Source organism: Macaca mulatta, chromosome 8, assembly GCF_049350105.2.
Source record: "Macaca mulatta isolate MMU2019108-1 chromosome 8, T2T-MMU8v2.0, whole genome shotgun sequence".
Lineage (NCBI taxonomy): Eukaryota > Metazoa > Chordata > Mammalia > Primates > Cercopithecidae > Macaca > Macaca mulatta.
Genome location: NC_133413.1, coordinates 69,094,073 through 69,111,843, shown reverse-complemented (window position 1 = coordinate 69,111,843; position 17,771 = coordinate 69,094,073). Strand labels below are relative to the sequence as shown.

The 17,771-nt window shown below is 40.3% G+C and overlaps 1 protein-coding gene and 1 pseudogene across 3 annotated transcripts in view; one reads left to right on the top strand and one right to left on the bottom strand.

Annotated features, from left to right (window-relative positions):
* The window catches only part of UBXN2B (UBX domain protein 2B), a 39,444-nt gene extending 23,872 nt beyond the window's left edge, over nucleotides 1-15,572 (bottom strand). For 2 of the 3 annotated variants that reach the window (XR_003732159.2, XM_028852131.2), the window contains exons 1-2: nucleotides 15,456-15,557; nucleotides 10,648-10,751 (exon numbers count right to left, since the gene is read on the bottom strand). Coding sequence is in view for 2 of the 3 variants with exons in the window: in XM_028852131.2 (XP_028707964.1) it covers nucleotides 10,648-10,751; nucleotides 15,456-15,539 (188 nt within the window). In the remaining variant the exon portion in view is untranslated. 3 annotated transcript variants of the gene reach the window in all.
* On the top strand, nucleotides 1,506-3,032 carry LOC100430295 (tyrosine-protein phosphatase non-receptor type 11 pseudogene; annotated as a pseudogene).
* Nucleotides 15,573-17,771: the final 2,199 nt, after the last annotated feature.

Below are 17,771 nucleotides of genomic sequence, written 5' to 3'. Positions count from 1 at the left end.
AGTTCTACTTTAATCAAGTTCATCTCCAAAACTGAAGCTATTTCTACACATAAGCCCTCCCATTAACAATTACACTTTTTCTGTATCCCAAATTTAAAACATTTTTCTCTCTTTCCCATTGGCTTACTCCCTATATCCCATGTCATTACATTTCTATAATAAACACCTTGAAAATATCCTGCATTAATTTCACCCTTTTCTCTCCATTCCACTGACACTACCTCAATCCAAAATTTATTTTATTTATATATTTTTTGAGACAACATATGGCTCTACTGCCCAGGCTGGAGTGCAGTGGCGTGATCTTGGCTCACTACAACTTCCACCTCTTGGACTCAAGCTGTCCTGCCACCTCAGCCTCCAGAGTAGTTGGAAGTACAGTTGTGCACCACCACGCCTGGCTATTTTTTGTAGAGACGGGGTTTAAGCCCTGTTGACCAGGCTGGTCTTGAACTCGTGAGCTCAAGCCATGTGCACTGCTTCAGCCTCCCTAAGTGCTGAGATGACAGGCGTGAGCCACCGTCCTTGGCCTTGAATCCAAAATTGTTTACCTCATTCCTTAGTTTACCTCAATTGTTTCTGTCTTGATTTCTTTCCCTCTTTATCCTGTTCTCCCATCATCATTAACTTTATATAGTATTGCCAGTCCTATTTTCCTAAATGAATAGTAATAGCTAACATTTATCAAGGGATGACTATGTGTTTAGTTAACCCTCCTAACAATGGTATTATTCCTGTTTTACAGGTAAGAAAACTAAGACTGAAGAAGTTTAAATAACTTGCCAATTGGCAAAACCTTATGAGAAGACAGAGAAAAAAAAAATTACAGGGAGGAGGAGCGAGTCAGCCCCGGGGGGCAACTGCAGTCTCCAGGATCCCCAGGCTTGGAGTGAGGTCTGTGCACAGCCGGCTGGCTCTGTCCCACGTCTGGTCCTGAGCGGGTCTCCCTCGGGCCAGCCTGATGTGACCGAGCCCAGCGGAGCCTGAGCAAGGAGTGGGTCCGTTACAGAGCCGGAGGGCAGGAGGAACACGATATCGCAAAGATGATTTCACTCAAATATCACTGGGGTGGAGGCAGAAAACCTACTGCTGACAAGAGGAGCTGATGGCAGTTTTTTGGCAAGGGCTAGTGAAAGTAACCCTGGAGACTACACACTTTCTGTTAGAAGAAATGGAGCTGTCACCCACATCAAGATTCAGAACACTGGGTCAGGCGCGTTGGTTCATGCCTGTAATCCCAGCACTTTGGGAGGCCAACGCGAGCGGATCACAAGGTCAGGAGATCAAGACCATCCTGGCTAACATGGTGAAATTCCATCTGTACTAAAAATACAAAAAATTATCTGGGCATGGTGGCAGGCGTCTGTAGTTCCACTACTCAGGAGGCTGAGGCAGGAGAATAGCATGAACCCAGGAGGCGGAGCTTACAGTGAGCTGAGATTGCGTCACTGCACTCCAGCCCGGGCGACAGAGCGAGACTCCATCTCAAAAATAAATAAATAAATAAACAAGTAAATAAAAAGATTCAGAACACCGGTGATTTCCATGACCTGTGTGGAGGGGAGAAATTTGCCACTTTCGCTGAGTTGGTCCAGTATTACATAGAACATCACAGGCAATTAAAAGAGAAGAATGGAGATATTATTGAGCTTGAATATCCTCTGAACTGTGCAGATCCTACCTCTGAAAGGTGGTTTCATGGACACCTCTCTGAGAAAGAAGCAGAGAAATTATTAACTGAAAAAGGAAAACATGGTAGTTTTCTTGTATGAGAGAGCCAGAGCCACCTTGGAGATTTTGTTCTCTCTGTGCGCACCGGTGATGACAAAGGGGAGAGCAATAACAGCAAGACTAAAGTGACCCATGTTATGATCTGCTGTCAGGAACTGAAATACAACGTTGGTGGAGGACAATGGTTTGATTCCTTGACAGATGTTGTAGCCCCTTAACACGACTCGTATAAGTGCTGCCGAAATAGAAAGCAGAGTTTGAGAACTAAGCAAATTAGCTGAGACCACAGATAAAGTCAAACAAGGCTTTTGAGAAGAATTTGAGACACTACAACAACAGGAGTGCAAACTTCTCTACAGCTGAAAGAGGGTCAAAGGCAAGAAGACAAAAACAAAAACAGATATAAAAACATCCTGCCCTTTGATCATACCAGGATTGTCCTACACGATGGTGATCCCAATGAGCCTATTTCAGATGACATCAATGCAAATATCATCATGCCTGAATTTGAAACCAAGTGTAACAATTCAAAGCCCACAAAGAGTTACATTGCCACACAAGGCTGCCTGCAAAACACGGTGAACGACTTTTGGCAGACGGTGTTCCAAGAAAACTCCTGAGTGATTGTCATGATAATGAAAGAAGTGGAGAGAGGAAAGAGTAAATGTGTCAAATACTGGCCTGATGAGTATGCTCTAAAAGAATATGGCATCATGCGTGTTAGGAATGTCAAAGAAAGCGCCGCTCATGAATATATGCTAAGAGAACTTAAACTTTCAAAGGTTGGACAGGGGAATATGGAGAGAACGGTCTGGCAATACCACTTTCGGACCTGGGCAGACCACGGAGTGCCCATTGACCCCGGCAGCATGCTGGACTTCCTGGACGAGGTGCACCATAAGCGGGAGAGCATCATGGATGCAGGGCTGGTCGTGGTGTACTGCAGTGCTGGAATTGGCTGGACAGGGACATACATTGTGATTGATATTCTGATTGACATCATCAGAGAGAAAGGTGTTGACTGCGACACTGACGTTCCCAAAACCATCCAGATGGTGCGGTCTCAGAGGTCAGGGATGGTCCAGACAGAAGCATAGTACCGATTTATCTATATGGCAGTCCAGCATTATACTGAAACACTACAGCGCAGGATTGAAGAAGAGCAGAAAAGCAAGAAGAAAGGGCACGAATATACAAATATTAAGTATTCTTTAGCGGACCAGACGAGTGGAGATCAGAGCCCCCTTCCGCCTTGTACTCCAATGCCACGCTGTGGAGAAACGAGAGAAGACAGCGCATGAAAGTCCATGAAAGAGAAGACAGTCCATGAAAACGTGGGCCTGATGCAACAGCAGAAGAGTTTCAGATGAGAAAACCTGCCAAAACTTCAACACAGAAATAGATGTGGACTTTCACCCTCTCCCTAAAAAGATCAAACTTTCACAAGAAAGTTTATGTGAAGACCGAATTTGGATTTGGAAAGCTTGCATTGTGGTTGACTACCTTTTGATAAGCAAAATTTGAAACCATTTAAAGATCACTGTATTTTAACTCAACGATACCTGCTTCCCAATTACTCATTTCCTCAGACAAGAAGAATCATCTCTACAATGTAGATAACATTTTATAGAATTTTGTTTTAGATTGAGGAAGCAGTTAAATTGTGTGCTATATTTTGCAGATTATGGGGATTCAAATTCTAGTAATAGGCTTTTTTTTTCTTTTTATAACCTTAACCAGTTTAATTTTTTTTTCCTCATTGTGGCGGATAAGATGAAATGATTTGGGAAAATTAAGTAACAATGTCCTAGAAAAGTGAGAACAATCTCATTTACCGTCATGCATCCAATAGTGGATAATTCATTTTGATGGCTTCTATTTTTGGTTAAGCCACTGCCTGAGACTGTCAGAAGTTGACTGGTCTACCTTTGCATTGGCATTAAAGAGTGATAGAAAAAGAATCACAGATATTTATGAATTAAGAGGTGTGGCTTTTTTTTTTTCCCCCCAGCCGATGACCAATTATAGTTAGGCTGTTGACTGAGAAAGTTGTGGTGGGAAAACGTTTGCTATATTTTCTTTGCATCTGAGTAACTGTCTTCTACTTAGGAAAAAGGTATCTATGAAAAACCAGTGTTTTTGGTTGTCAAATGTTGCTGACAAACTTACCCTAAAACTTTAGTGTCTTAAAAAAAAAAACCAACTCCCAGCCAGGCACAGTGGCTCACGCCTGTAATCCCAGCACTTTGGGAGGCTCAGGCGGGTGGATCACGAAGTCAGGAGATCGAGATCATCCTGGTAAACACAGTGAAACCCTGTCTCTACTAAAAGTACAAAAAATTAGCTGGGCGCTTGTAGTCCCAGCTACTCAGGAGGCTGAGGCAGGAGAATGGCATGAACCCAGGAGGCAGAGCTTGCAGCGAGCTGAGATCACGCCACTGCACTCTGGCCTGGGCGACAGTGTGAGACTCTGTGTCAAAAACAAAAAAAACTGCACCCCCAACTGTTTTCAATCTGAGTTGAGCTCAGCTGGGCTGTTCTCCTGCCAGCCTGCAGGTTGTCACTCATGTGGTCAGCAGGTTGGCGCAGAGACTGGGATGGCTGGGCTTCTCTCTCTGCCTGCAGTGCTGAGTCTCTCCTTCTTTGTGTAGTATCTTTCAGTGGCCTGGCTGGCAGGTAGCTAGACCTCTGACATGCAGCTCAGAGCTCCCAAGAACTCAAAAGCGGAAGTGGCCAGGCCTCCTGAAGACTGAAGTCCAGAATTGTCGCAGCTTCCCTTCTGTTGCCCTCTATTGATGATAATGATGACGATGATTTTTTCTAATCAGAAGAGAGCTGGAGTATGCCCTCTACTTACTAAACAAGTCACATGCCCAGCCCAGATTCAAAAAAAGAGTGTGAAGTAGAGGTGCAGTTAATTGGGGGGCCACTAGTCTAACAGACAGTCACAACCAGTGCCATGGAAAACCAAGGATATTAGCAAAAGTAGAAGTTGCTAGTGACCTTGGGTAGCCGAAGCTGCTTACAGTAGCTGAGACAAGCTGAAAGTCAGACTGAGAAATAAAGCTTCAAGAAGCTTCCTGAATGATTTCTGCCGATCCTGAGCCTATTTTTGGAACCAGCACTTGTAGAAACTGATCTTGTGAGGATGGATGTGTTTAGGGACACAGGGCTTTTGAGAGCAGCACCACCCACTGGGGCACCCCCAGACTTGGGAAATGTGACTCTTTCTTGATGCCACTGGTTTTTAGTCAGGCCACAGTGAGAAGGAACAGCCCTAACAGGCCTCCAGCAAGGTTGAAAGAACTCATTTTTGTTTTACCCAAACGGTAAGATTTGCTAATGTTCCACCTTAAGTGCCTTCTCCAAAGACATCCCTCTTTGCCTCATGTGTTGAATCATCATTCAGTGTGGCTATTTCAATGAAAACATCATTGGTTGACTTTTGTGACAGTAATGAAATGCTATGGCATCTTTGCCGTGAAGTCATAGTCTCCTTGGATTCTTCTGACTTTGGCTCCTGAAAGGAAGGCCCAGATCCAGCCTTGGTAGTAGTTCCTTTCTGAGGTCTCTCAGTCTCTTAAGACTCTGAGTTAGTTTGGCTGCTATTCTCACTGACAAAATGTATATCAGCCCCTACCCCCGCACCCCAATATTCACTGAACTTTGAATTGCTTCAGGACACAGGTGTGGCCTAAAGGTATTCCCTTATTAGGGAAATGTCATGACTGCTGTCTTCCAGTCAAACTTGTAAAGAAAAAGATTCCAGTTCAGTACTTGCAGCAAGAAGCTTGAATCCTGGTCTTTTCATTGCATTGTGACACTGACCTCATTCTCCATTTTGCTTTGGTTTTGTTTTGACTTGACTTTGCGGGTAAAGTCCTTCACCAGTACACAAGAGTTTGATTGTACAAATATATCTCCTGCATTAACATCTCTGCCTGCTGCTTAAGATCAGTTGCTTTTATACTCATAATGGAAATACTGATCTTGGCCAGCTTTGTTTGTTATATTGATTTCATTTAGATTTCCCTCCACGAGGTCAGCAAACTATCATGTTCTTATGTAAACTCAGGCCAAGGCCAGAGTTATCATAGTCCCTAGGTTGCTAAGGCTAATCATGTGTTTGGTAAAAGGTGATTGCAAGTTCTCAGATGAGGTTACTTTACATGGGATGGAATCAGGCAGAGAGGCTGGGATGATGGAGAAAGCTCAAGGTGCAGGTTTAAAAAAAAGTTGTGGATATTCAAGTTCCAAAGAGGTGGTTTCTAAAGAAGTCAAGAGAGCTCAGGGCCAGAGCAGTCAGTGATGGGTGAATCAGGTTATTTCGAAAGTTGGTGTGACAGATACATGGATGCCGTCTACTTCTAGGTAGCTGGTAGGTATTAAATATCCACAATATTCCAGAGCTCACTGAGGATTTTTAAATTATAAGCATAGGATTTTATATTTTGGGGTAAAAGAGTTATCTGCCACAAGGTATTGGGGTTTAAAAAAAAGACATTTCACAGTCTTAATAACTTAAAAAAAAAACAAAAAACTAAACTAAAAGGCGCGTCATGTCTAGTGCGTGGCCCTCCTGAAACTTACAGTCATCTCTCCCACTGAAATCAAGGTCTTTTCAAATGTGGCTAAATGGGGATGAGAAAACGTATAGGACTTTCTTGGTGTGTGTGCACTCTTTAAAGAGCCCAGTTGCTTCGGGGAAACAGTCATGAAAATGGTCAAGACAGTTTTTAGAGATTATTTTATTGGGGATTTTAAGAACTAATAATTTCTTGAGTTATTTTTAGTACAGGGGGATGTGGAAAGGTTTGCAACTGTAAAGTGTTTTGTTGTAGCTTAGTATCTATAAGGGAAACATAGACTGTAGACATAACTACAAAGCCAGTGCAGTTTTTATTTTCTGTATGTTGTTGGGGGAATCAAGTTTTACATATAGCAAGCACATGGCCTCCCTGATGTCAGAATGCCTTTGTTAGGATCTGTATTTGCCCTTAATTTTGTTGAAATATTTTTTCCTTCTTCCTCTTAAAAAGTTCCAAAATATAGTTTATTGTATCTTTCATCATTAAAAATTTGTTCCTTTTTCACTACAGGCAGTTCACACGAGGCAAAAACTAATGAACAGTTGGTTTTAGTGGGTCGTGTAACTTTGCTGTATATCAAACTAATTTTGACAGTTTTTATCCTAAGCCTCAAATCATGTAATTAATAATTTGCCTGTTTATGACCTAATTGTGATTCTTTTATTAATAAAAGCTAATGGGAAAAGAATCCCTGATTAAGCTGATGACTAGACCTACAATTAATTTTCCTGCAGTATATGAAGTACTGTACCAGAGTAAAAGATACGTAATATTTTATTGATAAATCTATCCTTTAAAAGGAATACGTTTTAGGATGTTATCATTTTGATGTGAATCATGTAAATGTTGATAATATGCTGTTTATTATACATTTAATGTTTCAAGAGATTCACTTAATTGCCTTTTTGCCCACATATATTATGTAGCCTATTTGCAACTGCTTTTTAAAAAATGACATTAAAAGAATACTTTATGTAGAGAAACATTAGTGGATGTTAATTGTCTCCCCACCTGTATTTATGGGTGTTAGAGCAACTGCTTTGCTAGTTGCAAAGCTGTATTGTCAGAGTAAAAGTGTATTTGTAAACTGTATGGGAACTAAAAATTAGGAATAAAACCATTTTCTTATATGAAAACAAAAAAATTACAACTGAGATATGTCTATCTCGAGTCAAAGCTTTTAACACACTGTACTATAGTTTTGTCATTAAATTTTTATTAAAAGAGGAACTGACTTTCCACTGCCTTCTACACAGCTGCAACTTATCTTCTTGGTCTTCAAGGTTGTATCCAGAACTGGCTGCATAATTTGTGGCACCCAGTGCAAAGTGAAAATGCGAGTCCCCTTGTTCAAAACCAATTAAGAATTTCAAAACAGTAACAGCAAAGCATTACTCCAAGCACAGGGCCCTTCTAAGCATGGGGCCTTGTGCAATAGCACAGGTCACGTGCCTATGAAAGCCTTCCTGGCTGCACCCCCATCTATCCAACCTTATTTGCTACTAAAGTTCTGCTGGTTCCTTTTCTGGTTCCTCTGGTCATTCTGACTATGTGACTCTCTGTTCCTGGAATTTTTGTCCCTTGTCTTCTGTGCTTATCTAACTCCTAATATCTTAAATCCTCTTAAGGCCCAGCTAAGTATCAACTCTGTGCTAGGCATCTTATCCACTTTATTTCATTTAATTCTCAAAGCGATACTACTATATAATGACTTGTAGAGGACATATCTAAGTTCTGATTGTGATATGTAACTTTTCATGAATGAATATGTCAAAACAGGCATCAGACTGTATCCTAAGGGTCTTTCTGTAGATTACATAACTCCTCCTGTGAATTAAAAACACAGACCATCTTATGTCCAGAGTTTCAGATAATGAAACTATCTTGGCTTAAAGTGACAATGAGACAATAACTGTTTTGATTTCAAATATAGACCAAAGGAGGTGGACCATGAAAACAAGCACTGTTTTCTATACCAAACAGATTCGTAGAAATACAATGAAACTGGGAAAATTTCGATATTGAATATGAAATCAAAGGAAGTGTACACTTAGCATTAGAAAAAATCATACTTAGAAAAAAAGATTGCGAACAATTTGCTATACATTGTATTATAAACAGATTCAACACAGTTTACGTCTCAACCTGTATATTTTAAGGAAGCTCAGTTCTTTCGATAGATAAATTATCCTAGAGATCAAATGTGAGGCACAAAATCCTTAAAAACTGGATTACTGAATTATACCTATTAATGATGACATTGTTTCAGACAGCATAAAAGAAAACCCTTCACTGAAATATCTTAGTGATTATATTTGAATAGCAAGGAAAATATTAATGCAGCAATCTTATAAGAACTTGAATATTAATTAATCCAATTTATGTTCAAACGGGGGAAACAGTGGCCAAATGGTGAGTAAAATGTAAGTACACAGATACATATTAAGTACTTTCAAGACTTGGGAAAACATACAAATTAAAGCAGCAGCTAAAAACACAGTATTTTGTATGTATAAAGAATTAAAGAATAGGATGTTCAAACAGTGTCAAGATACCAACCTGCTGATTACAAAGGACAAACAGTATTCTACAATGGAGTGCTGTGGTGGTCAGCACCTTGACCAAATGAACATATCACTAATGGTGGAAAATCCTGAAATTATGACCCCTGTTGTCATGTAATAAATAGCAGACAATATCACTTATCTAGCATCCTTGACAGAAACTCTAATAAAAATCGAATCATGAGGAAACAGTGATCTAGAATGTTAGAAATTTTATAAGACATCTGGCCTAGACTCTCTAAAAAAGTCAACATAATAAATTTTAGATTATGCAGCTGAGCTAAAAACAACAATAAAAAGGTGGGGGGAATTCTCTGTATTCAGAAATTCAAAACAGGAATAATTAAATGCAATGCAATGTCCTTGGTTGAATCCTAAATCCAAAGAAAAAGCTGTAAGAGATATGTGACTACAGACTATACATTAAATGGCATCATAGAATTACTATTCATTTTTTTTTTTTTTTTTTGAGACAGAGTCCTCCTCCATCATTGAGGCAGGAGTGCAGTGGCACCATCTCGGCTCTCTGCAACTTCTGCCTCCCAAGTTCAGGTGATTCCTTTGCCTCAGCCTCCCGAGTAGCTGGAATTATAGGCCCACATCACCATGCCCAGCTAATTTCTGTATTTTTAGGAGAGATGGGGTTTTGCCATGTTGGCCAGGCTGGTCTTGAACTCCTGACCTCAAGTGATCTGCTCACCTTGGCCTCCCAAAGTGCTGGGATTACAGGCATAAGTCAACACTCCCCATCTCGATTATTATTAATTTTGTAAGGTGTACTGTGTTATCAATTTTTTAAGTGTGTGCTGCTTCTTAGGAGCCGCATGCTGAAGTATCTAGAGGTAAAGTGTCATGATGGCTACAATTTCCTTTCAAATAGTTGAGTAAAAAAGAGAGAGAATACATGTGTACACAAGTTCAATGTAACATTTTAACAACTTGATGAATACAGGTGAAGTAAACACAGTATTTACTAGTCTTGATTTTTGATGAATTGAAAACTTATAAAATGGACTTTCTGAGAATAAGATATAATGGGAAAACTGACATTTCTTCCCCAGGGATGATACTTACAGTACTAAAAAGATGTAAATGAAAATATTCCTGGCAACAAGAAAACTCACAGCAATAAAATACACCTGATTCTCATCTCTTAAATCTTCATAGTTGGCTGTTTTTATACTTCAGGGATTTTAATAACAACAAATACTATTTAGGATGTCACACACTGGAGGAATCATCACCCAAAGGAGGAAAAGACAGACTTCAAAAATCATAGATTCTTAAATGGAGGACAAAAGACCTGCAGAGGCTCCATGGAGTGGCTTCAAGTGGCTTTAAGAAACACACAAACTCTTAAAAATGAATGACAAACTTGCACATGAAAGTTGTTTTGAGAGGAGAATTCTACAGCTTTCATCAGACCCTTAGTGAGTCCTACAACTCAAAAAATATTAAAGAACCACTGTGCCCAACAAAAATAGTATTCAGGATATAATTTCATATGATACGTACCAAAATATTAGGTATTTTAAGGTAATTTTTCCATAAGTTTCTTTTAGCTTTCTGATTGTAAAAGTTCTTAAAATAGTACCTAAATGATATTAATCTTTTCTTTTTTATCCAAATCTGCCTTGCCCTTGGAATAATTTTTAAAAATTACTGAAGAAACCTTGAAAAAGGCCATTTAAAACAATTTGAAGTTAGTAAAATTTTAGAAAGAATTGTAATTTCTTTTTACAACAAAACAAAATAAAACTTACCGTTGAGGTGGTGTCCGTGGGCTCTTGAAGACTGCAGCTTTAGGTCTGTTAGACTTGGAAGATTTGCACTTCACTTCATCTTCATACAATTCTGCCAAGGCCAACTACATAATAACAGGCTTGTTACAAAGTATAACACTAGGAATAACCTCTTAACTACAACTAGAAGTTATGTATAGAACATTAACTTAAAATTGAGTGGTAAAGGCTTTTCATGAGAAAAGCTGCTGCTTCAGATGATTGCTTTCTGAGATAAACTTACCGCATCTCATTTTATGGAACTAACCAAAACGCCACATCTATTAGAATAACTTTAAGTTATAAACTTTTAAAATATACACAAATAAAACAAAATGAAAGACTTCTAATTTTTTTCCCCCTACCCTCTCACATTCAGTAACATTCATATTTGTACCAGATTTGCTAGAAATCTGAATCATAAAAGTGTTTGGTAATCTAAAAGGACTGAATTTAAATCCTAACTTAGGCACTTACTGTGTGATCTTGGGCAAATTATTTAATTTCTCTCAGCCTTAGTTACCACATCTTCAAATGTCTATAAAAAAATCACCACAGAGTCATTTGAAGGATTAAATAATGTATGGAAAGCACATTCACATGCTTTGTGAATATCTTCTAGTGATGGAAGAATAATATCTTCTAGTGATGGAAGAATAAGATATTATTCTTCCATCACTAGAAGATATTATTCTTAAGTGTTTGGCAATGATTTTATCAGTATTTCCTTTTCCCCAAGATTTTTGTTTCTTCCCACAGTGTTGTATCTCCTTATGGTCCTTTATTACCCCATCCCCTCCAAAAACACAAAACAAAAAACAAACAAATGACAGAGGAGAGACAGACAGACATGCACATACAAAGTATGATGACTAGGGACAAAACTTTTCAGAAATTTTACCTCCCTGAAATTTCTTTAAAGTAATACTATTTTATGGATTTCCTTCTGAGTTGATTATGTCAGCTGTATGAATTACTTTTATGATACTCCTACTCTCATCAATGAAAATGTCATCTGTATTTCAAAGGCCCATTTCAGCTCTCCTTCACAAAACCTTTTCTAATTTTCTTAATGTCTTTTTTCAAATACTCATGGCACGTGAAACCCCAGTGACATTCATATTAAGCATTATGTTGTCATTACTTGTGTACTTTTGCTGTTTTATTTCCCCAAGTAGATTTTAAGTTTCTCAAATTGTTTCTAATATTGTATCTAAAAGGCAACAAATTCACGTTGAATTATATAAAGAACATAGTATAAACGAATCAGAAATAGATATAGACAGATTGATTTTAAATTGGGGTTATATTTGCTATATGTTTTTTGCTTTAACAAGATTTAAATAAATACTTTCAATCAAATAACAATTTTCTTTGGTGACATAAATTAAAAAAGCAAAAATGCCTCTGACCCCATGGAATGTGGAACACACATTAACAAAAGAGGAATATGAGGAAAATGATATTGAAGAGTCTACCTGGCTGAAAGATCCTACTTATTAATGGTACATCATTAAAAACTTAGAAAATGAGTGGTATTTAGAGGCAGTTGATGCCATATGGCATCATATGGCATAAGTTCATTAGTAAATACTACAAAGAAATTTAATTTATATTATTTAACATAGCAGATGATACTACATCAAAAGAGGAAATGATAATTTAAATTGATAAATATTAATTGAAGTACTGGTCAAAACTAACACAATAAAATCTCAAGACATTATTAAGAAAATGTTTCAATAATATGCAGAGGATAAACTATGTAAGTAAAATATTGATAATTTTTCCTCCAGAATTTGAAATGTGAAGAACTTGAAACCTGAAAGCAAAGGAATTGGGTAAGAAAATCAAGTATACAGCATTAAAAGTACTGGAATTCTCAGCCTTAGAGTAACCAATTCTAGAAGCCGTAATAAATGATTATTATACAGACACCTGGGACCTTGTAGGAAATACATATACTTAAACCCTACTCTAGAACCAGTGAATCACACTCTGGGGTAGGGCCCAGCAATCTTTGACAAGCCTTCCCAGGTCATAGATGCACACTAGAGAATCAACAATACAGAATAATGATATTCAATAGGATTAGGGTCCTTGTGGCAACAGTTATCAGGCATTTTAATTCTTCGCCTTTATAGTTAGCCCACTATTGAGTCCATCCTAACAAATCCAAATCCTAACCCTGGTAATACTGAAGTTATCCCTGTTCTCACTTCCTACCTGTCCAACCTATACAGAAACACATAATATGTGGAGCAAAACTGGGACAGAGTATACAACTAAATACCTTAATGAACTTGTGTGTGGATGGGCTGAGGGACACCAGAAGAGAAAGCAATTCAGAAATACTATTGAACACTGATGAGGTTTTGGGCTTAGTTTTGCCACTAACAATCCCACCCCTAACTTTCCCACTGACCGTTTCCTTATTTGAGGTGGATGAAGGGAGCTATGAAAATCTACTCTGATATGCAAAAAAGAGTTCCAAGTCTGCAGTTTGTAACTTGGGGGCTCCCAAGGCTGGGAAGCCTTTTGGGAAGCAACTATGTAGCTTTTCTCTGGTGGTACCTGGAACACTCCCTCCTGATTTAGATACTGAGAAACCCTACACTGCATGGGGCTAAGATACACTTACTTAGGGGTAATTCTGCTTGTTCCAATTAGTAATATGTTGCCCCTTTACTCACTCTGAAAGACTCTTACAGCAAGCTGTTAGAGAAGTAAGAAATATCTACTGAAAGCTGCACCAACTGGGTAACTCTTAAGATAAGCATGTCTAGATTAAACATAACAAGATAATCTATAAATAATCAATATCCAAGATACCATTTGGGAAGAACATTATTTCTTTTAAACTTTTGATACATACTTTATTTCTTGATATGTCATCCCTTTGGCTGTTTTCAAGTTTCTTTGCAAGTTCTTCACATTCATATTAAGTTCTAAAGGAAAGATTATCAATACTTAGATACTGTACTTGATACACCAAATCACATTCATAAAGAAATCAGTTATCTTCCTACTGTCCTAACCTACCAGAAGTAGACAGGAGATGAAAAAAAAAAAATCCCCATCATAACTTAGGGTGGAAATGAAGGCATTCTCACAATTAGCAACATCTACCAGAGTATCTCCAAACATTAATCATACTTTGATCCACTGGATTAAGTCTGCAAATAATTTGCCAAGAATCAGGTGGTCATTAACCAAGCTATTCTCACTTTTCATATAAAAAGAAGAAATGGATTTAAATTAGGGAAAGGACATTAAGTTACATACTGCATTAACTTTAATGATATTAGAAGTGACTAGCCAGGGAAAGTTACAGCATCTTTCTCCTTTGAGGAAAAAGGAACCAAATATTTGCCCAGCAACAACTTGACCAGGATAATGTAGGAATTTTGCATAGGCCCTTTACAACACTATTTAATCCTTACACCACCACCAGCACCCCGACCCTCCTCAGTTTACAAATGAAGACATATGAGGATCAGACAGGTTAAGACTTTTCTCCTAAGTTCACAAAACTACTAAGTAGCAGGACTTAAGAGGCAAACCAAAATTGGTGGGACTACTAACTCTATGCTGCCTCTCAGTGATGTGGGTTTATAATAGGAAAGATGAGGTACACAATAGCCTCCTAACTCTTGATACTGTTTACTACTACTGAACCAACTATGTGAGCTGGAGCTATTCTACATTGAGTTCACCTTCTAAACTTACACTGATCTCTGTAGTCTCCAAATTCTTCGCTTTATGCACTGCTTATTTTGGCACCCAGTCATACTCCATCTTAAAATGTTATGCTAAATGTATTCATATCCTAATTCTCCGAAGAAAACTGTAGGTTTCCAAAAGGTAGAAATGTCTTTTACACTTACATACCCATCAACAGAGCTCAGCACCAACTAAGGATTTGATGTCCTTATTTCCACATGCCCAAAGCTCAGCAGTATGTTACAATGGATGGTGGTTTGTTCACATTAGAATGAAGTGTGGTTGTAAAGTAATACAGTAAAACTGTTCTACCAAAATTCTCCTTAGTATCTCCTTACTGATATTTACTTGTTAAATTTTTATCAATAATCTTATAATGAGACACAAAAAAGCCGAAAATGAGAAAAGCGGCGTTAGTATCTGATAACACGGGATTTGGTGCACTAGTATTTAGCTAACTAATACTAGTGTCCTACACGACATTACGAAGTTTTATTTCCCTGTTTCTTGTGTGCAATGTTTTAAAGACCACAGCTTAGACAACTAGGCTGTATGGGCATAGCGTGCATCGCTTTCCTTAACCCCTTTAAAAGAAAAAGCCACCTGATAAAATGGAACCATTTTTATATTTAAGTAAGCAAGTCAGAAATAGCATCCAAGACAAAAAAGAACAAATCACGTATCATTACTGTTCAGGTGATTGCCCACTTCCCTGCGGCCACAGCAACCTTTCCTCTGGAGTAAGTCTCAAGAAGAAAGCATCAACCCGTGAACCAACCAACTGACCTCGCAAAATGTCATTCTAAACGAATAGCTATTTTTACATCGTACTTGGGGTGGAAGGGAGACGAAGCACCAGCGCTGGAGGCTCGGGCACTTGTGTCCGCTACCATCACAGTGCTAAGCGCCGACCTCGGGAGACCGGGCGCCGGAGTCACGATTCCATCCCCAGACTGGGTCAGGGAAAGGCTCCGCCGAGGCCAGAGGCGGCCTCCGACTCGCACCCGCCCGCGCCATCACCAGCCCGCATCCACCGCAGCGCTCCCTCCACGAGCTGCTCGCCTCACCTGCAAATCCCGCGCGCTCGGAGGCCGCGGTCCGGAAGACCTCCTTTCTTTCTCGCTGGGGTCAGGGCCGCCGCCCTCCGCCATCTTCCGCTGGCTAGCGGCGCCCGCTGCGGACGCACCTTCCGCAACTTCCGGAGCTGGTTGCCTGGCAACCGCCGGAGGGGCGGAGACGTGCAAGGTGCGTGCGCGTCCCCGCTACCCGAACCCGCGCCCCCATTTCCGGTGCTGACCCACCCGTCGGGTTTGCCTTTTTCCATTAAAGTAAGTTGGATCGGGGAATTTCTCCGCAGGGAAACATCTATTAAGTTTTGCGTTGCTCCTGCTACCCACCTAAAGGCACTGTAGGCCGCCCTAGAGGGCAGCGTAGACTCGCAAGTTCATTTAGCTCAACAATGAAAACATCCTCTGGATTTTTCATCTGATGAAAAATTGCAACCTCTCCTTCTAGTCTTGGTCAGATTCTCTCATCTTTCGTATCAAGGATTGGATGGTACATCGTCACCACAGCGTGAATTGGCATTGAGAGTGAAAAACACCGTAAAAAGTGCCTGGAATAATTTGTTAAAAAGCAGAACTCTGCCGGGCGCGGTGGCTCATGCCTGTAATCCCAGTACTTTGGGAGGCCGAGGCGGACGAGGTCAGGAGATCGAGACCATCCTGGCCAACGTGGTGAAATCCCGTCACTACTGAAAACAAAAAAAAAACGGAAATTAGCTGGGCGTGGCGGCGCATGCCTGTAGTCCCAGCTACTTGGGAGGCAGAGGCAGGAGAATCGCTTGAACCAGGGAGTCGGAGGCTGCAGTGAGCGGAGATCGCGCCACTGCACTCCATCCTGGCGACAGTGGGAGACTCCGTCTCAAAAAAAAAAAAAAAAAAAAAAAAGCAGAACTCGGGACTATTAAGCCCTCCTCATTCAACTGAGATTGATTTACACTCCGGTCTTCTTATCCTAGGCACTTACTTTTTTTTTTTTTTTTTTTGAGACAGAGTCTCGCTCTGTCGCCCAGACTGGAGTGCAGTGGCGTGATTTCGGCTCAATGCAGCCTCCACCTCCCGGGTTCAAGCAATTCTCCTGCCTCAGCCGTCCGAGTAGCTGGGACTACAGGCGTGCGCCGCCACTCCCGGCTAATTTTTGTATTTTTAGTAAAGACCGGGTTTCACCATGTTGGCCAGTATGGTCTTGATCTCCTGACCTCATGATCTGTCCACTTCGGCCTCCCAAAGTGCTGGAATTACAGGCTTGAGCCACCGCGCCCCGCTTCCTAGGCACTTTTATGCCCAAGGGATGCAAAAGTAAAAAGAAACAGTCCCAGTGATTATGAAACTCAGTCAAGGGGGGAAAAGAGAAATGTAAACGGGTAAGATGCAGCGTGCAGTAGAGCTTTGCTGTGAGAGTTACAAAGGAAATGTGAGCCACGTGAGGGGGGTATACTCGGTTGGTGTCCGCTGTGTGCACCATGCTAGGTGCTGGAGTTGACAGCTTGCCACCCGAGCTTTGGCATACTAATCGTTTTGATATATAAAGGCATTTGAGGCTGGGCGCGGTGGCTGACGCCTGTAATCCTAGCTTTTTGGGAGGCCGAGGCAGACGGATCACTTGAAGTCAGGAGTTCCAGACCAGCCTGGCCAACGTGGTGAAACCCTGTCTTTCCTAAAAATACAAAAATTAGCCTGGAGTGGTGGTGCGTGCCTGTAGTCCCAGCTACTTGGGACGCTGAGACAGGAGAATCGCTTGAACCCGGGAAGCGGAGGTTGCAGTGAGCAGAGATGCACCGTTGCACTTCAACCTGGGTATCGCAGAGAGACTCCATCTTGAAAAAACAAAACAAAACAAAACAGGCATTTGATAAACAGCAGGTGCAAGAAGAGCACTGTGACCTTTTCTTCCCGAGAGCAGGAAAAGAAACTACCATGTGATAGATGCCCTCTCTACACCAAGAGGAAAGATACTCATCACCAGACAAGGGGAGTGGAGGCGGGGAGACATCTGTACAGATATTGTTAAACTAACCGGTATCTTCCTAGATACTCTTCCACGATTGCCTCTCTTTGTTCAACCCAGTATATAAGCACTTAGGCCTAGCCACTTCTTTGGGTCTTTATTTTCCCGTGTGGACACCCACTTATATGTAAAGTTTTATTAAATAAAATTTGTATGCTTTTTCCCTGTTAATTTGTTTTGTGTCCGTTTCATTCTTGGACCCAGCTGGAGACTCTGAGAAAGTAAAGGAGAAATTTTTCTCCCCCTAGCTGTGCATTCCCTGTGTAATTTCATTTATCCCTCTACTAGGTAGTTATATTATCTTGTTATACCTG